The sequence below is a fragment of the Dreissena polymorpha genome, chromosome 3 (assembly GCF_020536995.1).
Source record: "Dreissena polymorpha isolate Duluth1 chromosome 3, UMN_Dpol_1.0, whole genome shotgun sequence".
In the NCBI taxonomy this organism is placed as follows: domain Eukaryota; kingdom Metazoa; phylum Mollusca; class Bivalvia; order Myida; family Dreissenidae; genus Dreissena; species Dreissena polymorpha.
Window position 1 is genome coordinate 1,071,591 of NC_068357.1, and position 23,708 is coordinate 1,095,298.

At 37.8% G+C, this 23,708-nt stretch overlaps 1 protein-coding gene across 1 annotated transcript in view; it reads right to left on the reverse strand.

Moving 5' to 3' along the window:
* Positions 1–418: 418 nt before the first annotated feature.
* The window catches only part of LOC127874035 (uncharacterized protein C5orf34 homolog), a 29,777-nt gene continuing 6,487 nt past the window's right edge, over positions 419–23,708 (reverse strand). Inside the window, 10 exon segments of the mRNA XM_052418140.1 lie at positions 419–1,351; positions 1,590–1,630; positions 2,360–2,458; positions 3,146–3,249; positions 9,507–9,692; positions 16,413–16,568; positions 17,303–17,420; positions 21,903–22,140; positions 22,415–22,757; positions 22,760–23,392. Of these exon segments, the coding sequence (XP_052274100.1) occupies positions 909–1,351; positions 1,590–1,630; positions 2,360–2,458; positions 3,146–3,249; positions 9,507–9,692; positions 16,413–16,568; positions 17,303–17,420; positions 21,903–22,140; positions 22,415–22,757; positions 22,760–23,392 (2,361 nt within the window). The 3' untranslated portion in view covers positions 419–908.

Genomic DNA, 23,708 nt, shown 5'->3' on the forward strand with positions numbered 1-23,708 from the left:
AAGTTGCTATCTTCAATATTGCAAAAGTATTCATAAAATGAGAGATTTTGGCCACATATATTTGACCTCTGACCTTGAAGGATGACCTTGACCTTGACCTTTCACCACTCAAAATGTGCAGCTTCATGAGATACACATGCATGCCAAATATGAAGTTGCTATCTTCAATATAGCAAAAGTTATTGCAAAATGTTAAAGTTGGCGCAAACAGACAGACCAACAGACAGACCAACAGACAGGGCAAAAACAATATGTCCCCCACTACTATAGTGGGGGGACATAAAAACTATTTCTATGCAATTGCATGAGTACAACTATAGTTAGAACCAAATTTCCCATCTCAGCACCAAAACTGCACACATAAGAGTGCAGTGCGACAATGGCAATAGCCGTGCGATCAAATGAAATTGGAACCAGATAAGGCGAACTGATTTATTAATGAATTGCAAAGACACTTCATCTAATAACGAACTATTGAATTTATAGTTTGGCGATTGCGAAATTAATGTGATAAATGCTTTGATGTGTGTTTAAAAAAGTGAGACAAATGAGATCTCTGTAAGCTGTGTCATGATACACACACGTCTTAACTAGAGTGTCTGACAATGCGCCCTGATTGCCTTCAAAGTAGATAGTACAAATCGGATTTGGAACATCGACGTAAATTCTCTTTGAATAAATAATAGCTTCTTGGTAATGTAAATGAGAATTATTCTAAGTACGTAATCACGTAGAGCTGCTCTAGAGAAGCATGTCCATTTCGCAAGACAACTCCGTAAACACAGGAATTCGTTATCGTAAACATGTGTGGCCGCAAAATAGCATCAGAGAAATTGCATGTCAACGGAATCATGTGATATATAAATAACGACATACACATCATTATAAATATCTGATGGTGCAAATCTTTATTTTCTCTCTAGAAGTTGATCAATATCTTTTATTACACTGGAAGTCATCATCAGCGCCTTGCGAACAGAATTAAAACCTTCAAAACCTGAAAAATTGGAGATATTAAAGTCAAGACCACTCAATCTAGATTCTGACGTCACAAAAGCCTGACCGATGGGAATCGGCCTTCCATTCGGCGCGCACCTATCTTGCGCACGGAACGATTGCAAAGATGGCGGAAGTGTTGAACTAGTCGTGTCAGCACTAGAGGACGGAGAATGAATTTGTACAGATCTAGGCTGTGAGTCAACAATCCGAGCCCTATTTTGTTCAGAGTTACGTAAAATACTTGGACCAGGCTTGCTGTCGCCTGAAAATGGCCTGAATGCGCCTTGCTTAGTTTCTTTTGAAACATTTGTTGACGACTGTCCGGTCTTCAGTACCGTGTTGTCCACTATGTCTGATCATCAGTCAAAGAATATACATAGCATAGTTTACATAGTTTTGGTAATTCACAGTATTATAAAAGTATAGGCCGATTATTCTTCATGACAAAATTGGCCCACACTGACACATCATAATTTTAACTGATAAGAAAATGTAAAACTGATGCTAGCGTATGCATAAGGTTAAATCAATTTCCTTTGATTAATAATTATTATTATTTTTGTAAGAATATATATATACAAGAAGGATACAGTTAAAGCATTGTATTCTTTGCAACTCCCGTTCTACAGACCTGAAAGTACATTGATTCAAATGAGTACCATATCAGTCTTGTTCTGAGAAAACTGGGCATAACGTAAGCGTAAGCATGTGCGTAAGCTGTCGTCCCAAATTAGCCTGTGCAGTCCGCACAGGCTAATCAGGGACAACACTTTCCGCCTAAACTTGATTTTCGGTACGGAGGGACTTGAAACTGAAAATACCATAAAAGCAGAACGTGTCGTCCCTGATTAGCCTGTGCGGACTGCTCAGCCTAATCGTGGACGACACTTTACGCACATGCATTAAGCCCAGTTTTCTCAGAACGCGACTAATATTTTTGGTACCCAGCAAATATCAGCAATCCTCCGTGATGACCATGAACTATTGTTTACAAAAAATATTAAAACAACTCACTATTTGTAAAGCATACCAATTGTTTGTATTTTTTACACTAATGTACATGTGAAAATTATATAGAACGCGTTTAATTTCTTAAAAGGAACAAGATGAAATGTATTCTATTTTTTCGCTGATTATCATTTGCATTGTTTTCCTCCTTTGCAACAATTAAATTCAATCTTTTTTTTCCTTTTTTTCGACACCTACATGAGAGGTTCTTTTCATCATGACTTGTGTTTAGAATGGAGCATATTTTTCTTAATCTTACGGAAAACAATCTATAAACATCCTAAAATTAGCGACAAAAAATCCCGAAACACAGAGGTTATATGACTCGATTTTGATACTTTGAAATACATACATCTGCACTGAGTTGTCCGACCTTTCTTTGTAGAAAGTTTCCCTCTTCTGTGGCGAGGAATTGACCCAATCTATCCACTCCTGGGCTACGGAAACGTACCTAGAGTGGTTAACATATGCCTTTCACTATTCGTGTATAATTATGAAACAACATTTTGGAAAAATACTTTCGTAACCTATCTTTGAAGACAATTTTGTTTGTCCTATGCAAAATTTTACAGCACGTTTGTGATGATTCGGCAGAATTGTTCGTAAGTTAGTACACATGCAAAGGACCGCGTTTTAACATTTCACTGTACAAACAAATCAAATGATGGATCACCTCACGCTCATATAGCTTACTAAACCGATAACATTTTATTATTCAAGCCGAAAAAAAACATTTAATAGCATTCTCCTCTATAAGTTGACACACATAACACATTCAATTGAACTCGTGAAGTGAATGACTTGGTATTAGGCATGTAGATCAACTGAGCTGTGGTCTGGGAAAACTGGGCTTAATGCATGAGCGTCAAGTGTTATCCCAGATAAGCCTGGGTAGTCCCCACAGGCTAATCAGAGGTTTCACTTTCCGTTGTTGTGTTATTTTTCGTTTAAAGCATGTCTCTGCTTAGCTAAAATACAGTTTAGCCGAAAAGTATCGGCCATGATTAGCCTGTGCGGACTGCACAGGCTAATCACGGAGATGACACGTTGCGCTTATATGGGATGACACTTTGCGCTCAAGCTTTTAGCCCGGTTTTAGGCTGAAACAAAAGTGGTGTCTGTACACTTCTGGTGGTACCTTTTGAACTGCCCCGGCTGCTGAACGCTAACCATCTGGTACTGTCCGTTTTGTAGAAGCAAGCGGCAGGTTCCTGCAGTTTTGTCCGCCAGAGTGCGCGTACCCTGCAATATAATTCGCGGATGTAAGATTTGCCAAAAAAAAGCGTATAGACCTTCATACCTCTTGGTTAAGAACTGATTCCCACTGGTCCAAAAATTAAAAATAAAAACGTGTTAATTTTCTAATACATAAAAAACCTGTGTTTAAAATGGAATAAACTGCCAAGACATGCGCCATGAACTACAGGCGATGATAGGATAGCATTGCATTTCAATTGCAAAATCATAGACAAATGTGGACTCTACCTGACTATGGCATATAACAAATGAGTCGTGTTCTGAGAAAACTGGACATAATGCATGTGCGTAAAGTGTCGTCCCTGATTAGCCTGTGCAGTTCGCGCAGGCTAATCAGGGACGACACTTTCCGCTTAAATTGGATTTTTGTTAAGAAGACACCTAATGTAAACGAAAAATGTCATAAAAGCGGAAAGTGTCGTCCCTGATGAGCCTGTGCGGACTGCACAGGCTAATCTGGGACGACAGTTTACGCACATGCATTATGCCCAGTTTTCTCAGAACGCGACTCATTGAAACTTGAAACATGCCCTTGACCTTGAGTCGAATGGCTCATGATTTCTGCACATTGTCCTAACCCATTTATACCTAGTGGACTCTCCCATCCTTCTAAATTGTATCAATTTATTTCCAAAATTAGGGATGTCTAGTATATTTATTTCTATATTTAGAATATTTCTTACAGAAATTCCTTTAATCAAACAGTGTAGACCCTGATGAGACGCCGCCATCACGCGTCGTCTCATCTGGGTCTACGCTGTTTGCCAAGGCCTTTTTTCTAGACGCTAGGCATAAATGGGTTAAAATCCTTACATGTTAGGAAAGTTTCATGCAAATTTGTGAAAAAGTAAAGGAAATACGGAGCGGAAACGAAAGTTTTAAGAACAGACTGGCGGTGTGAATGGCTGACGGAGCGACAAAGGTCATTTCTATAAAACTCCATCCGCTTGGCAGCTTGGAATAAACATGTATGAATGATCTGTTGGCATACAAATCAAACAATTTCTCAAAGGTGCGGAGACATTTGAATGTGTCGATGATCACAATAAAACGCTGCATGCGGGTATTATTATCACATTAACAAACTACAAATACGAGGATGAAAGTAAAATGCGGCAAATTAATAACATACAAAACTAATGCGCACTTTGTGTTTGAAACATTCTCTTGTTATTTACATCTAGCGAGTGTTTTATTACTATAAGTAACATATTAAAACGCAATATTATCACAATGTTCAACATTTCACCGTAGTTCAAACGAGTGAAATAGTTCAACTTAGGGCTATGCTTAATTGGTTACACTCGATTAAAAAACAGTATATCAATACTATATTACATCAATGAAACTGCATAAACTATACCAGGAGATAAATTCTTGTTTTTCCCTTACATATTTATTTAAGCTCGATTGCATGAAAAGCTTAAGGCTTATTTGAAGCACCCTCGAGTCCTTTTCCTGGGACTAGAACCAGTGCTTAGTGACTATGAGGGGAATCTCAATAATGCTCCGCAGTGGGGATCGAACCCGTTACCTCCCAATAGCCAAGCGGACACCATATCCACTATACCACCGCGACTTGAAGTTGAATAACTGAACACCAACTATTAACATAATATGACTAAACCTGGTATCGCCGCCTTTGAACGACTTTGGGATGTAGCGGTTAGCGGCTAGCCGATCCTCATATTTACCCCAGCATTAAACAAGATCTAAATAAGGGACTAACATAATTTTAACACAATTGTACCTAGGCAGACAGAATATGAACACACGAATACCAAAACGTGACGCGCGAATCAATATTACGCATCTCAGTGTTTAAGTACAAGACGCTACATGTTAAGAGCGGCTGCATTGCACACAAAGACATCAGCGCGTTGGTTTATTTATCAACAACAAAAATAATGAGAAAGAAATCTTCAACGCGTCTTAAATGTCTGATTGTGTACATCTTTCACCATAAGTAAGGGTTGTAACGATTCGGTTCGATGCATCGAAAAACCGGTTCAACGCCGCCGATTCGATTTCGATACCAATACGGCCAATTTCGATTCGATTCACTGCAATCCCGATTGATCCGCATTTTAGACCTTACTTTCCAAATTCGTCGTCTAAACTTCATTGCCATTTGTAATACGTCTTGTGAATGGTCAATAGCCAATATGGCATCCAATGAACGAATATATAACATGCTGAGCATTACATAGGCAGATAAAACGGCTTCTTAAAACCACGCTGAAAGACGCACCGTCAAAATTAAAATAAAAAATATGGGAACAATTCGGATTTCGCGAATGTTCTGATGCAAAGGCAACTTCCAAAACGTGTTTTGTTGACGTAAGTTACCCTAATCTAGAAGCACTACAAATTTGAGGCAATATTTAAAGAGAAAACACTCGGTTGATATTTCAGATGGGATTTGTATCACCTACATTTTGATAACAGAAAGTTACTGTTACTAAATTATACCCATGTGATGTTTTGGTCTCATCTTTTTCCTCAATACATATGGTTTGTTTACCAAATTGTGTGCATTCTGTTTAGAAATCAACTGGAAATTGTTGATATACTTACATGTTTTTTGTTTTTTTTTCTGTTGAACACATGTGATTCATTGTGCATTTTATGTTATTTAAGAATAACTCAACAGGAGGTTTTGTTCAATAAATTTGTTACTTATTAAACAATGTTGCGTTTTTAATTTTATTTCAAAAATTAAACACTTAAAATGTAGAACATAATAAGTAAATAACAAAAACCAAACATATATGTATTAATAAATGCCCTGGACAAACCATACATGAAATAATTTGCAAAATAAACAGCAAATAATGGTCGAATCGGACCATTTGGTATCGAAATCGAATCGAATGATGGGTGAATCGTTACAACTCTACACCACATATCCTTTTGTTTATATATGCAACATATTAACATTTGTATACGTACAGAAGATACGTAGGTTTAGTTGTGGCAATCAAATATTATAAATTTTGAGAAGGGTTAACAATGATAACGAACCACATATAACATACTTAATATTCATAATATAAAAATTATAAAAACTAGACCTTTGTCACAGATGTGACGTATTCCCCCCACGTGCCGCATTGACACAGACTATTTTGCATGCTGTCTTCACAAAACAAGAGAACCTAATTTATGGCGATTTTTAAGAATTATTATGCCATCATCACGTATGGCCATTTTTGACCTTTGAACTCAAAGTGTGACCTTGACCTTGGAGATATCGACATAATGCTTTCGTGCGACACACCGTCTAATGATGGTTAACAAATGATTTTAAAATCTCATAATGAACGACATAGTTATGGCCCAGACAAGCTCATTTATGGCCATTTTTTACCTTTGAACTCAAAGTGTGACCTTGACCTTGGAGATATCGACGTAATTCTTTCGCGCGACACACCGTCCCATGATGGTGAACAAATGTGCCAAATGATTTTAAAATCTCACAATAAACGACATAGTTATTGCCCGGACAAGATTTCGGGACAGACCATCCGTCAGACAGACATCATTCTCGGAGCAAACTACAGCCGTTCTGACATACAAATATTGTTACCGCTCGTTTAATTGAACAGCTGTATTTACAGGATAATTCAACAATAATTGAACGAATACAGCAACTATTGCTGTTTGTAAAAATATGTATGTATACAGATTCACCGATCTGGGAAGACTGGGATAAATACATTTACGCAAAGTGTCGGCCCAGATTAGCCTGTTCAGTCGACAGAGGCTAATCAGAAAAATCACTATACGCTTTTATGGTATTCGTTTACAGGAAGTCCTTTTTGGTGAATATCCAGTTTAAGCGGAGTGTCGTCCCAGAATAGCCTGTTCGGATTGCACAGGCTAACCTTTGACGACACTTTTTGGTGAATATCCAGTTAAAGCGGATTGCCGTCCCAGAATATGTAGCTTAAGCGGATAGTCGTCCCAGAATATGTAGTTTGAGCGGAGTGTCGTCCCAGAATATGTAGCTTAAGCGGATAGTCGTCCCAGAATATGTAGTTTGAGCGGATTGCCGTCCCAGAATATGTAGTTTGAGCGGATAGTCGTCCCAGAATATGTAGTATGAGCGGAGTGTCGTCCCAGAATATGTAGCTTAAGCGGATAGTCGTCCCAGAATATGTAGTTTGAGCGGATTGCCGTCCCAGAATATGTAGTTTGAGCGGATTGCCGTCCCAGAATATGTAGTTTGAGCGGATTGCCGTCCCAGAATATGTAGTTTGAGCGGATTGCCGTCCCAGAATATGTAGTTTGAGCGGATTGCCGTCCCAGAATAGCCTGTTTGGATTGTCAGGCTAACCTCTGACGACATTTTTTGCACACGTATTAGCCCAGTTTTCCCAGAGCGAGGCTTGATCGAACAGCTGTGATTTTCAGGATATTTCAGCATTCGACTATTCTTCCGCTTTGTAAGTAGAATCAGGGCATTTAAATTATATAGCTGCAGCCAAATACAGGATCCGTCCCCGCGGACAATTTCTTTTAAATTCATTTTTTCTCAAAAATTATACTTACCACTAGACTGTTTAGTTCCCCTTCAAGTTTGACAATGAGAAAGTTCTCTCCAAAAGTAGGTTTCAATCTCTATTTTACTCTTTTTTAAAGCCATTAACATCATTTTCTGAGAATAATAAACAACCCTGGTATAATGAACATTTTCCGTCAGTGACGTTACATGTACATCATGAGAGAGTTTTAATGGAAAATCTGTGGTAAACTTGAACAAATTTCGTTACAAAACTGTCATTTACAAATTACTAAAGAACTAATCGGTCATCAGCGAATGCCAGCGCCCTTAAAGGGACAGTCAACCAGACGACGAAGAAAAGAAAAGTTGTAAAATACCGTATTTTTTACAAGTATTAGTTTCTATTGATTAAAAAATCACGACTGGCATATTACATTACTTGAACAAAGTTTTCATATTTTCAGTACATTCGGTAATAACTTTTACTGGGTATGTCTACCAGGTAACTACCAGTAAACTATAAATAACGCCGGTAGATTGATCATCATCGCCACGTGGTAAACCCAGGAATTAAAATTGTGCATGCGTAGTGCATTGTATATATTTTATATATAATATGATCAATATACCTGTATTATTTATAGTGTGTATATCGTTATGTCACCTATTTTCGCGATGTACTTTCGATTTCCCATCACGAAATTTTAATACCGAATATACTGAAAATATGAATTTTGTTCAAGTAATGTAATATACAAGTCGTGATGTTTTAATCAATATAAACTAATAATTGTAAAAAATACGGTATTTTAGAACTTTTTTTTCTTCATTCGTTGTTGACGGTCCCTTTAAAGTACCATCATCAAGACACATGTGAAATTGTAATTGAATATCTCTTTGAGAATCAGAGGAACATACATGCACGCACAATGTACATATTATCTGAATTTTCATATGTCACTAAGAATCACGATTTTCATAAATTACAGTTCAGCTTCAAACTTGGGATGTTTTAATTGCATGTATGTTGACTTGAGAGATAATACAGTTGCTGCACGCAAATTTTAACAAGTACATTAACCCTGCATCGGAACTAAAGGATTTACGTTCTAGAACGCGCACCCATGCTATGTTTTTCTGCGAGGAAAATTTTCAAAGATATTTTGCTTATACTTTTTTAACAAATATATCCATGGCCATAACTCCAAAGGTTCTCGTGGGATTTGACTAGTGGCCTCCATTTTCTGTTAATAAGCAATTCCAGTGACTTAAAGTTAAATGAACGTTCAGGGAAATTGATTGAGTTGCAGAGTGGAAAACAAAAAGTGCGGACAGAATGAGGGACTGACACACTAACGGAGTGACGGGCTGTTCGGACAGAATATGCCAGCCTGAGGGGTGGGGGGATTAAAAGCGGCGCGAAATGCATTTGTGCAACTCATCAATTGAGCCTTGTTCTGAGAAAACTGGTCTTAAATGCATGTGCGTAAAGTGTCGTCCCAGATTAGCCTGTGCAGTCCGCCAGGCTAATCAGAGACGACACTTTCCGGTTGTATGGTATTTTTCGTTTAAAGGAAGTCTCTTTTACACGAAAATCCGGAGACGGCGGAAAGTGTCGTCCCCGATTAGCCTGTGCGGACTGCACAGGATAATCTGGGACGACACTTTACGCACATGCATTAAACCCGGTTTTCTCAGAACGCAACTCATCAATTACATTCCCGCTCCTTCTCACCTGCCCACTCCTTGAGCCCTCTCCGAGCCTAGCTGAGAAGTCAGCAACCATGTCGAGGCACGTGCGGTCGTTAAACACTATCCTCACCTCCCCGTTAGAGAGCGCGCTGAAGCGACCGTACCCCGCTATCTCACACTCCTCTAAAATGTGCGTGGAGGAGGGCTCGCTGAGGACGACTTCTTCATGCTGGGAACAGAGTAATACCTGAGAATCAATCTGCAAAATCTGGACTTAATGAATGTGCGTAAAATGTCGTCCCAAAGTAGCCTGTGTAGTCCTCACAGGCTAACCAGGGACAACATTTTCCGCTGTTATATTATGTTTCGTGTAATCGAAGTCCCTTCACACCAAAAACCAAGACTGCGGACTGCACTGTCTAATCTAGGAAAACACTACGCATTTGCATTAAGACCAGATTTCGCAGATTGATGCTCAGGTATTACATGCTGGGAACAAAGTGATATAAGAGCATCGTTCTGGGAAATCGGTGCGTAAAGTGTCGTCCGAAATTAGCCTTTGCAGTCAGCACAGGCTTATTAGGGACAATATGTTCCGCCTTAACTGGATTTTTGATACGAAGAGATTTATTTTAAACGAAAAATAACATATCAGCGGAAAGTTTCGTCCCTAATAAGCATGTTAAGACTACACTGGCTAATTTGGAACAACGTTTCACGCACATGCATTAAGCCCAGTCCAAGCGTCTGTACACCGAAATATTGCACTCCTCTAAACTGTGCTTGCAAAGGGCGACATATTCATGCTAGGGAAATAGAGAATAACCAGTTACTGTCCGGTCGTTTTGTAATGAGATAATAAAGATAAAAGCGCTTTAAGGGACCGTCAACCGCGATTGACAAAAAAGAAAAGTTCTAAAATACCGTATATTTTTACAATTATTAGTTTATATTGATTAAAATAACACGACTGTTATATTACATTCCTTGAACAAAAGTTAAGTTTTCATATTTTCAGTATATAAAGTAGCAAGGATATCAGTAAAAATGATGGATGCTCCCCAATGATGCTTTGTCGATATATGGGTTAATTGTGTGTAAAAAAGTGAGACCTTGAGAAAATCTAATATTAACCTTCGATGACCTTGACCTTGACCCCAGTGACCTCAAACCTCATCAAAAGGTAGAGTTCCGTGCAAGGTACCTACATGCCAAATATGAAAGAGATCGGTAAAGTATTGAAGGTGCTATGAGAAACTGTAACAAAAGTCTAGTGTTAGCCTTGGTGACCTTGACCCCAGTGACCTCAAAGGTCATCAAAAGGTAGAGGTCCATTCAAGGTACCAACATGCCAAATATGAAAGAGATCGGTGAAGTATTGAAGGTGCTATGAGAAACTTAACAAAAGTGTGACGGTAAAATCTTTTATTAGCTTTGGTGACCTTGATCCCAGTGACCTCAAAAGTCATCAAAAGGTAGAGGTCCATGCAAGGTATCTGCATGCCAAATATGAGAGTATTGAAGGTGGTATGAGAAACTGTAACAAAAGTGTGACGGAAAAATCTATTATTAGCCTTGGTGACCTTGACCCCAGTGACTTCAAACGTCATCAAAAGGAAGAGGTCCATTCAAGGTACCTACATGCCAAATATAAAAGAGATCGGTAAAGAATTGAAGGTGCTATGAGAAACTTTAACAAAAAGTGTGAAGGAAAAATCTATTATAAGCCTTGGTGACCTTCACCCCAGTGACCTCAAACGTCATCAAAAGAGGTCCATGCAAGGTATCTACATGCCAGATATGAAAGTGATCGGTAAAGTATTGCAGGTGCTATGAGAAACTGTAACAAAAGTCTATTATTAGTCTTGGTGACCTTGACCCCAGTGACCTCAAACGCCATCAAAAGGTAGAGGTCCATGCAAGGTATCTACATGCCAAATATGAAAGAGATCTGTAAAGAATTGAAGGTGCTATGAGAAACTGAAACAAAAAATGACAGAAAAATATATTATTAGCCTTGGTGACCTTGACCTTGACCCCAGTGACCTCAAACGTCATCAAAAGGCAGAGGTCCATGCAAGGTATCTACATGCCAAATATGAAAGAGATCGGTTAACTATTGAAGGTGCTATGAGAAACTGTAACAAGTCTATTATTAGTCCTGGTGACCTTGACCCCAGTGACCTCAAACCTCATCAAAAGGTAGAGGTCCATGCAAGGTACCTACATGCCAAATATGAAAGAGATCCGTAAAGTATTGAAGGTGCTATGCGAAACTGTAACAAAAGTCTATTCCTAGCAATGGTGATGTTGACCTTAACCCCAGTGACATCAAACGTTATCAAAAGGTAGAGGTCAATGCAAGGTATCTACATGCCAAATATGAAAGAGATCGGTTAAGTATTGAAGGTGCTATGAGAAACTGTAACAAACGTCTATTATAAGCCTTGGTGACCTTGACCTTGACCTCAGTGACCTCAAACGTCATTTAAAGGTAGAGGTCCATGCAAGGTATCTACATGCCAAATATGAAAGATATCGGTAAAGTATTGAAGGTGCTATGAGAAACTGTCACAAAAGTGTGAGCTATATATATATAGGGAGCATATAGTTGCAAGTTTGTCCTTCCGCACTTCCGTACTTCCGTGCGGTCACACTTTTGTTACAGTTTCTCATATATATATATATGGGGAGCATAATAAAGTTTACTGGGTACAGGTAACAGGTAACTACCAGTTAACTATAAATAAGGCAAGTATATTGTTCATCATCACGTTAAACCCAGGAATGCAAATTGTGCATGCGTAGTGAATTGTATATATTATATATATAAAAAGATCAATGCACTTGCGTTATTTATAGCGTGTATATTGTTATGTAACCTATTATATCGTGAAATGTTATTACCAAATATACTTAAAATATGCACTTTTTCAAGTAATGTAATATACCAGTCGTGATATTTTAATCAATATAAACTAATAATTGTAAAAATACGGTATTTTAGAACTTTTCTTTTTTCATCAATTGCAGTTGACGGTCCCTTTAATATGTGTAAAATATGTTTTGGCTGTTTTTGTTGTTATTTGAGACTAAAATATATTACATGTTGGTACCAAATTGTTTGGTTGGTTGAATGTGATTATTTTTACCAACAAGAGCTGTCAGAGGACAGCGCGCTCGACTATTCAAGTGTTTGACAGTATAACATAAGCCATCATGGGGAAATTGTTCATATTCAATCATTTATTAGACAATCTTTCAAAAATAAAAAAAGGAAAACAAATTCGGGGGAGGGTAGGGGTGGTAGGGGTTGTGAGAGGGGGGTATAATGTGGGGTGTGGTAATTTATTAGATGATGTTTAAAAAAAAATTGGGGTGTTGGGGGTAGGGAGGTGGGGGGTGAGAGGGGGGTATAATGTGGGGTGTGGTAATTTATTAGATGATGTTTAAAAAAATGGGGGGGGAGGTGGGGGGGGGGGGGGGGAAGGAATTCTGGGTAGGGACGTGGGGTATTGTTTGGGTGGAATCCATTGTGGTATTCAGGTAAGTGTTGTTTTGTCGAAGTAATAATAAAATGTGATCATAAATAAAGAAGTTATGGCAATTAAAGCAAAATGTTCAATTATCTAAGTGTAAAAAGGGCAATAATTATGTTAAAATTCTTTTGTTTATAGGTTGGGGTCATGATGGTTAACAAGTATGCAAAATATGAAAGCAATATGTCAAGGGACATTGAAAATAGTTGGGGAAGTACGCAAACTTTAACATTTGCTACATATTCTAAGTGGAAAAGGGGCCATAATTATGACAAAATGCTTGAAAGAGTTGTCTGCTCTTGTTTATAGGTTGGGGTCATGATGGTTAACAAGTATGCAAAATATGAAAGCAATATGTCAAGGGACATTGAAAAGAGTTGGGGCAGTACGCAAACTTTAACATTTGCTGCATATTCTAAGTGGAAAAGGGGCCATAATTATGACAAAATGCTTGATAGAATTGTCTGCTATTATTTATAACTTGGGGTCATGTTTGTTAACAAGTATGCAAAATATGAAAGCAATATGTCAAAGGAAAAAAGAAAATATTTGGCGTAGTACGAAAACTTTAACATTTGCTCGCAGATGCTCACGCCGGGGTGAGTAGGATAGCTCCACTATTTATATTTCATATATAATATTCGAGCTAAAAATGATTACCGTACTGTATAGTTGATTCATAGTAATATGACCTACCTCCAAACATAGACTGATATAACAACTTTATATTGACGTGATATAAAAATATATAAGACGCAGATTTCCATGTAGTGGTATGAAAACGTGATATGTGATCTTGTTTTATACAAAAATGTGTCACATACACTGATACTTAAACACATGTTTTGACTAATACTACAGTGAACATAAGGAATAAGTACCTTAAATAAGAATAAACTTGTCATAGCAAAAATTCATGTTTTAAGGATTACTTCCACATACAGGTCATTCAACTGTAATAGTTTGAGCAAAATGCCCCACGCCGATTATGAGGGGTTCTTCCATAGCGGAAAACAAACCCTCCTTAATTCAGCCTAACGTTTTCATGCAGAAAAAAGATTATCAACAACCAAAGGTACGGAATACCGTTAGTGCCATAGTGGTTACACAATAAAATCGAGAGAGCGACAATGCAATAGAACGATGGCCACAATGTGATAGTAGGATGGTGACAACCCAATAGTACGATGGCGACAATGCCATAGTACGATGGCGACAACGCCGTAGTACGATGGCAACAATGCGATAGTACGATGGTGACAGTGCGACAATAAGATGGCGACAGTGCGATAGTACGATGGAGACAATGCGATAATACGATGACGACAGTGCGACAATACAATGGCGACAAAGCGATAATACGATGGCGAAAATGCGATAGTGCGATAATTCAATGACAACAGTGCAACAGATGGGGACAGTGCGATTGCATGATGGCGATAATGCAATGACGACAGTACGACAAGGCGATAGTACGTTGGCGACAATGCCATAGTATGATGGTGACAATGCGATGATACGATGGCGACATTACGATATGACTATCACATTTTCACCATCGTACTATCGCGTTGTCACCATCGTATTATCATGTTGTCGCATTGTCGCCATCATACTAACCCATTGTCGCCATCGTACTATCGCATTGTCAGTGAAAACACAAACGCTGACAAATACATTGTATATACAAATATAAATATACAGATGGACAACTGCAATCTTGAATGCACACCTGGGAGTGCATCAAATTTACCCATTCACAATAACAATATCAAACCATGGCAAACGAGTCAGCCCTTTTCCACCTTGTTGAACACATCCACAACTCGCAGTATAAATATAATGTTTTGCAAAAATAATCATTACCACGTGTTTGATGATGTTTAAATATTTGTAGTCAATTTTACCTTTTGTTTATTTCATGACGTCTTTTGATTTGTTTTGTGGTTTCCATAAATTTCCCTCTTTTTACAAAAGCCATTAAAGTACATAACTTGATAAGGTATTATAGCACACGAGGCATATGTAAATGTTGAATGCAAACTCATTGATTTGTGGTTTAGGTTTTCTATGATTTGCCAACTTAACTTATCCTTAATTTAACATTACCTAGTAATCTCAATACAAAAATCAACATACTGAAGGCACTGAAGTTGCTAATTGTTGCACAAGGCAAAAATCATTACTTACAACAGACAGAAGCAATGTAAAAATAAAATGAAACAATTAAGATTCAAAAAGTTTTGCCTAGATTATGTCCAAATAAAATTCCTTTCAATTCAGATTCACAAATGTAAAATAATGCCATATTCATGAATGGCCTCGCAATTACGAGATCATAGAAATGCATACTGAAACTATACTGCTCATAAAAGTGCACCACCAACAAAATAAAAATTTGTGCAAAGCTGCTTTCTAAACTTTACACCGTACTGAGTTGTCAATTAGTTGCTGTTAAAAGATGAAGCCAAAAAAATCTGTAAAATTTCGTTTACGAGCCAGGACTTTTTTCTTTCTTTAGCAAGGACCTTGTAAAGACCCATTACCTTCAGGCAATTTCTTAAAAATCATGCAATTTTCTCCAAATTTCAAACTTACTTTGGAAAATGTCTTCCCCTTTTCCAGTAGTTTGGATAAATATCCCCACAAAATGAAAGGTCAGTCCCTTTTTCCAAATAAAGAAAAAAAGCCCTGCGAGTACACCATACTTCACATGAAGATATTTAATTAATTTTGTAAAAATACTGACAGAGCAAATACTTTTGCAGATGTTCTTTATATCATGATATATTCTACTAGCTAAATATCAGCAACACATATTGTACCAACTTGAATAGTGACTAATTCATATATGTATTAGCAACACAACCCAGATAAATCTGAATGTTTTACAAATGTTCAGCAATGTTTGCTCAACAGCAAAATTGAATTTCTGTGATTTAAGTGGATTTGTTACCATTGTTGTGCAACTGCACCTTATTTATTCACACAGCCCATCATGTATTCGTATATAATTGGGCCATGCTCTGTGAAAAAGGGGTTAAATGCATGTGTGTAAAGTGTTGCCCAAGATTAGCCTGTGCAGTCCGCACAGGCTAATCAGGGACAGCACATTCAGCCTAAACTAGATTTTTTGCTAAAATGAGACTTCCTTTAAACAGAAAATATCATAAAAGCAGACAGTGTCGTCCCTGATTAGCCTGTGCGGACTGCACATGCTAATCTGGGATGACAATTTACGCACATGCATAAAACCCCATTTTTACAGAGCACCACTCAATTGTATTTTAAATTTTTGTCTTACTAAATATTTCATTCTTGAGTTGAAAGACTTATTTTGGATATGAAGGAAACCAAAATTACTTTAGCCGAAAAAAGTCTACATTTAGATATATTAACGTCTTATGTACCTTCCAACAACATAGTCCAAGTGACGCAGGCATGTTGTCCTCTTGTCTCACATGTGCAAGAAACCTGTTGGCTCGCTGGATCAGGGACCGCATGCAGTACTTGCTGCCTGCAGAGGTCACAGGGGGCGCTTTAAGAGAGTAGGTGCGTTCTTCCAACTGAAAATGAATGTGGTGGCAATTTATGGATAGTGACAGGCCATACACATTCTTACATCAGGGTGTGATTTAAGACACAACCTGAGTGGAGGAAAATTCCCTTACCCTCAACCATTTAAGTATTCAATGAAACTTTTCAGTTGCATAAACATCCAGGGAAAGAAAATAACTATTGGTAACATTATTTTGACACTTAAAGAGATCAAATTAGCTAAAAGGAGAAAAAATCACATCCTGGTTACATGGAAGTTTTGTTTGTTCATTGCTGTTGCATTTATTTTTGCAATATTTTAACAGTATTTCAGTCAAACTACATAGGTCCCTCAACCAACTCACACTTTTCGAGGACAGGCCTATCAGAATAAAGCAGGTAACAAGTACCAAGTGCACTTCTTGATACAGAGGAAGAGTCATAGAATAATTTCACACTAACAAACCAACAGTTATTTCCATGAGTTTTGGAAGAATAGGGGCCCGTTTCAATAAACCTTGTAGTACACATTTACGATACAATACCTTTTTTAAAGATTTATTGCTAAAGTCCATATCATTTGATTAAAAATTTTCAGTACTTAATTAATTACATTGGCATCTCAAGCGCCGTATATAATTGATGAGCATGGCGAGCTAGTTTGTCTACTTATTAAGATTACAAAATTCTCTCGTAAGTTAAAATTGTCGTACGATCGTTTTTGAAACGCTGCCCTGGTCAATAACTCTCGTGATATACTGACCTTGTTTCCATGCGCTATGATATGTTGGAAGAACTGGCCAGTCATGCCCTGCGATACAAGCACACTCCCATCCCCTGGGTACACTTCCACAATCTTGGTTGTTTGTAGCCTCACAATCCTGGTATAGAAATAAAGGGTGATATTGAAATAGTCCAATAATTGAGTAACAGTTTAGACAGGCACATAAATGAACATACTTAAAGTAGCCATCTATAAAGCTGTCAGTTGAAGGGTTCAACAAAAATGTCTGTTTAGAACAAATGATCAGCAAGTCTGGGCAAAAAATGTGACTAGAAGAGTGTTAACAAAGTTTCACTCTATCTATATAAGGAAAACAACCATGCCGCCTTGTGGCTGTGTTTTTCAACTGACCGGTAACATTTTTGATCTCAGTTTATATATCATTTAAATAAAAAAAAATGTAGAATTTTTTATGAAGATTGGGAAATAAACATGACCTCTAGGATGTTCAAAATGTTATACTGTAGCCATATAAGGAAAGCTTCCCCAGTCCCTGGCTGCAATATTTTTCAACAGACTGGAACCATTTTAAAAGTTGGCATATATCATCAGAACAAATGTTTTGAGCAACTTTCGTGATCAACGGGTAAAAAATTTGACTTTTAGACTGTTCACAAGATTTCAAGAGTCAGATAAGAAAACTGACCCACCCTATGGTGGCGATGTTTTCCAATGGACCGGGAGCATTTTTCAAACTCAGCCAAGATATAATTTGGACAAACATTCTGAGAAATGTACAAGAAGATTCGGCAATAACTGTGACCTCTAGAAAAACCGCACCACCCTCTAGCAGCAATGTTTTTCAAACAAGCAGTCTCATTTTTGTTACCCAGTTTGAACTCTGCCAAGATATTATTGAGGCTAATGATGTTACCCAATTTGAACTCTGCCAAGATATTATTGAGGCCAATGATGTTACCAAGTTTCATGAAGATTGGGCAATTAATGTTACCACTTGAGTGTTCACAAGGTAAATGTCGAGGACAAACAACAGGTGAGGAATGACAAACGACAAATGAGTAGAGTTATTAGAAAACTGGGCATAATGTATGTGCGTAAAGTGTCGTCCCAGATTAGCCTGTGCAGTCCGCACAGGCTAATCAGGGACGACACCTTCCGCCTAAATTGGATTTTTGCTAAGAAGAGACATTTTTTAAATGAAAAATGTCATAAAAGCGGAAAGTGTCTTCCCTGATTAGCCTGTGCGGACTACACAGGCTAATCTGGGATGACACTTTACGCACATGCATTATGCCCAGTTTTCTCAGAACACTACTCAAATGGGAGACAAAAGGTGATCCCAAAAGCTCGCCATAAGTATGTTGTGCAGAAATAAAATGGACAAAGCTCTGATGATTGTGAAATACATACATTTAAGCATGTTACTGATGTAAACAACTTATGCTATTAAGGATGTATCATTTTATATAACCATAAGGGAATTTAACAAAAAGTGCAGTTACATCATTCCACAAAAACTACTTCAACACTAATACTGCACAATTTTAAAGGACAACTCTGTGTAGAATTCCCACAATTGAATGGCACACAATCAAAGGGAGACTACCATGTATGTGTTTAAATTAAACTAATCAACACTTACATGCACAAAATTTAGGGAATATTATTAGGTTATTTAACAGCATTTTGTACAATACAGCTATACATGCATATTTGTACAAGAACAAAGCTGACAATCTAAATTTTGAGGGGCAATTGGCGTGCCAAATGTGTGTATGAACGCTGTGTACAAATATATAAAAGTACTGTACACAATGCTGTAAAATTATATTTTTATTACATCTATTTCATGCTTTGAGTAACATTTAATTGCATTAGCCAAGTCAACTATTTATTACAAGGTCAGGTCCACTCATTTATTAACATTGAGTGACGTTACATGTAGCTGCAAACACAGTGTTTCTTGAGAAATAAGCCCTGTGAGAATACTTATTTATGAAGAAAGTTGTTTCTAAATTATTTCAATTATATTTATTTTTAAGCCATATTTTGGTAGCTCTGCAATTAGTCTGGTTTCACTACTATGTACTCTTTGTGCAGGCTCAGGGGTTTTTTTTACTAAGAAAGTGACGCCGATATTCGGCGTCTTCCCCTACCAGAATTTTTCCCCTAAAAATACCATTTCCCCTCCAAAATTATAATTTTTTACCAAAATATAATATTTTACCCTCAAAGAAATGTTTTTTTTTCTTTTGGGAAGTCGACACTTATCCAATTTGTACCATGTACAACGATCTCTCTCTCTCTCTCTCTCGACGAACACTCAAATCTTTTTTTTTTTTTTTTTTTTTTTTTTTTCGAGTGCACCAGGATTGTCTCCCATATGGCCATCGCCCCCAGAAAGACGTGTTAGTTGGTTACGGGGGATAGTGCAAAATACAGGAGACACCCCGTTCCAGAGGTGAACCTGGTTCTTTTAGTTCCCGGTGTATAGCACCTAGTACACTGCACCTCGGTTTAACGTCTCATGCGAAAGACGAGTTAGTAGGTTAGGTGCAGCGGGGGATCGAACCAGCGATCTCTGGATTGTGAAGCCAGTGTGTTACCACTAGACCACGGATCCGCTACCACTCAAATCTGGGAATCCCAGTGATTCTATATATAGCTCTTAAATTACGTCATGGAAACCGGGCAACTAATCGTATTAATCATGTGACTATTTTACTGGATTCCGGTCTTGCGCGAGAAGGGTGTTTCGTCAATTAATTACCGGAAACCAGTCGAATTTTCATCCGGGTTATGTGAAAGCCAACGTTAAAACAGAAAAAAGTATCACAATTGGCGTTCATACACGAACAAAATAAAACGTTCGGACTCGGAAAATATCAATTGCATTGACGCATTTTTTAAGAATGAATAATCAAAAACCGTTGAAACACAGCAGGATTCGGAGGTACATGAAATCAACATCGATTAAGGTTACAATACACTAAATGATCGCTTCATGTAGGGCTGTACTCTCTAAAAAAATATCATAGTTGACAGGAAGGCATGTTTTACACTTTTTACCATTATTCAGGTGTTATCTTGCGGAGATAATGGTAGGGCATGAATAGGTGTTCACTACTGAATCCCTGAAATATGATACACTTGAAGACTATAGTAAACCATTGCACTAGAAAAGGTTACATTCCACTAAGAAACGGCCGAAAATAAAAGTTGCAAAAACAGTCGATTTTGATTTGTGTCAAGTTCTTTCTTGCATTGTACATGACATATCTTTTTTATTGCATAAATCGATTCCGCTTAGAATGGCCTTTAAGAAAAGGTATGGTTATGGGGGTCTCTATGTGCAAAATGTTGCATTTATTTTCGCTCAAAGTTGTCGCTTTTACATTGAATTATATAGGGAAACTATTTGGTGTATTATGACCTAAATACTGTCGGATTATTGTGAAAGTGAAAGTAGACAATCGGCAGCTGCCGTACCTTTCCCTTCCAATACTGTAGCAGATCTAGATCGTCAACCCATTCATCATGAAATTGAAATCATAATATTGACATCGTTCCCCGGCCCCAGTTGAAAACATTTCCCATTATTAGATCTACACCTGCAACTTTATTTAGACTTTGACTTTAATTTACTTGTTCATGTGTTTTAGAACAAAAAGGTCAGAGACATGCCTCTTTTTCTATAAAAAACCTGAAGTCTGTAGGTGAGTTATAGACATTGAAATGAACAGTTTTTTTTTCCCCAATATGTCTCTTTTGAGCTCAATTGTCCCCTTTTACCCAGCGTCCAGCGTCTTCCCCTTTTTCTAAAAAAAAACCCTGGCAGGATACATCCTAAATTGATGCAGGAATGATCCGAAATGAATTTTCAAACCTGGAAGGTCCACATACAGAATATAGCAGACGCATGTTCATCCTATATGGTGAAATATTGGAAAGCCATGTGGTTCAAATTGCAACATCTGATTGGATGACACAAAAAGGTTCATAACCCTTTGCATGCTGAGTAATTTGTCGTCTGCTAAAATGTCGTCTGCTGAATTTCTAAAATTAGCTATTTCTTCAAAAAAAAAATCAAAGAATACTATCAGAATAGCAAACAGTTTGGATCCTGATGAGACGCCATGTTCTGTGGCGTCTCATCTGGATCCAAACTGTTTGCAAAGGCCTTCAAAATTCAGTTCCAGCACTGAAAGAGATAATAATACTCTGAAGTGCATGAATGATATACCTGCATAGATTGCGTTTATATAAACACAATGTTTAATGAAACTACACTGTTGTTTTAACCCTTTCAGTGCTGGAACCGAATTTTGAAGGCCTTTGCAAACAGTTTGGATCCAGATGAGACGCCACAGAACATGGCGTCTCATCAGGATCCAAACTGTTTGCTATTCTTATAGTATTCTTTGAAAAAAATCCAAGAAAATGCTGATTTTAGAAATTCAGCAGATGACATTTTAGCAGACGACAAATTTCCCAGCATGCAAAGGGTTAAAAATCATCAAAAGCACCTCATATGAAAGGCACATCCCTAAATTATTTGACATTACTTAAAGAGACACTACCCAGTACTTCAAATTAAGTCTTTAAAGACAACACCAACCTGTAAATGACGCCATCAATGAGGATCACTTTGAGACGTCCCTGGGACAGAGTTGAAGGGTCTTCAGCAGGATTTTTGCCATCATCGTACACATTTTTCCCGAAGACCTTGTGCAAATGTTGCCCGGGGCAGGAAAGTGGCAAGGGATCTGGTACCAAAGACATGCAGCACTCCTTGCGATTGATCTTTCGAAGGGATGTCGGGTCAAACTGCTTATTCAAGAGACTTCCATTTTTATCTGAAAAATAAATGTAAAGATCTTTTTTGACATCCTCAAAATTTGCAGTTGGCTACAAATAAAGGATTTTTTGTCTTCTTGAAACATCATAAAACAGACAAATTGATAATTTATAAAACTTGAAGTTCTACAGTAAATATGGCTTCAGAAAAAATTGAGTTTAGGGGGGTTGCCCTGATTTATTAAATGATATATGTTGTAGACAACACGATGTACATTTTTAAAACTTGGTAAAATGAAAATTAAAGACAGTACCATACACAATTATACATACCTGGTAAAACTTTCTGAACGCCCTTTTCTGCCAGATATTTTGCCATTTTGACTGTGTTTCTCAAATATGCTGGGCACTCGTCACACGAAACGTGTCGTGTCAGCCAAGTGTAGCGATGTCTCGTCTTTGAACTACAGTCCACCGTCTTTTGGTTCAATCCTGTCTCCGCCCCCGTTTCCTTCAACCCTGTCATCAGAGCCCGTTCAAAGCAAACATTATCCTGAAGTGACATGCCTGCATGTTTACGTTGATCCTCAACCCAACATGGAACTGATATGGGATCATGTTTCTGAGGTAAAGCAGCCGACTCTGTGCTTCGGTTCTCAATTTTGTTTTCAACTCGTTTGTTTGACTCGTTTTGATGCCAGCCTTTAGAGGTTTCGTGCCAAACTGCTCACACAGAAAACTTCCCTCATAGTTATCCCCACTAGCCCTTTGTTCTAGGCCCTCCGTCGGAGTAGAAAATGGCCTGAACTTCGCATTATCATCGGTTGAGGCGTTATGCAGCGTAAACGGACTACCACTTCCAGCACTCAGGGACTGTGGACTGTCTGCGCAACTTGCTTGAGTTATCGGTGAAAGATTTAACCCCTCACCAATTTGAATATTCTGCTTCACAATATCTGGTGTGAGAGATCTATGCTTAGGATTTATATCAATGTAACGTCCTTCAATCTCTGTTTTCTCAGCTTTTACAACACAGTTTTTCACATGTGTATGACCTTCTAGTTCATTTATCTTTCCAGTATTTAACTCATCGACCTTCTTACGCGCTCCAATTCCTTTTTCAACTTTCTTTTTATCGTCACTGAGGTGGGACAGGTAACAGATGGTGAAATCTTGTCGATGAGGGGAGAGTACTAAACTTGCGAATTCGTCCTTTGAGGTTATCGCCACACTCCCATCTTGGCAAACCTCTGTGCATTCTTCTGTCACTTCTTTAGGCCAGGCTATCTCACGAATGTTTGCGTACAGGTCCTGTGTTCATAGGAAATATGATTTAGTAAGTCTTAACATCTTAATTTGCATAATGCATGCAACAGGATTGGAACACAAGTTTTATAACATTATAAGGTTTCTCTTGAAATAAAGTACTGTTTACAAATTAAGATAATCCATCAATTTCCTTGCTTCACTGTGATGTGACATCATTACTTTAAGGTCATGACCTTACCCAGTTTAACCTTGTTTTTATACTTGGAAAAGCATTCAATCCATAGAACATTTTTTAGTATCAGTGCATTTACATTTTTTTATCCAAAGAAAATACAAATATTTGAAGGGTGGATAGACT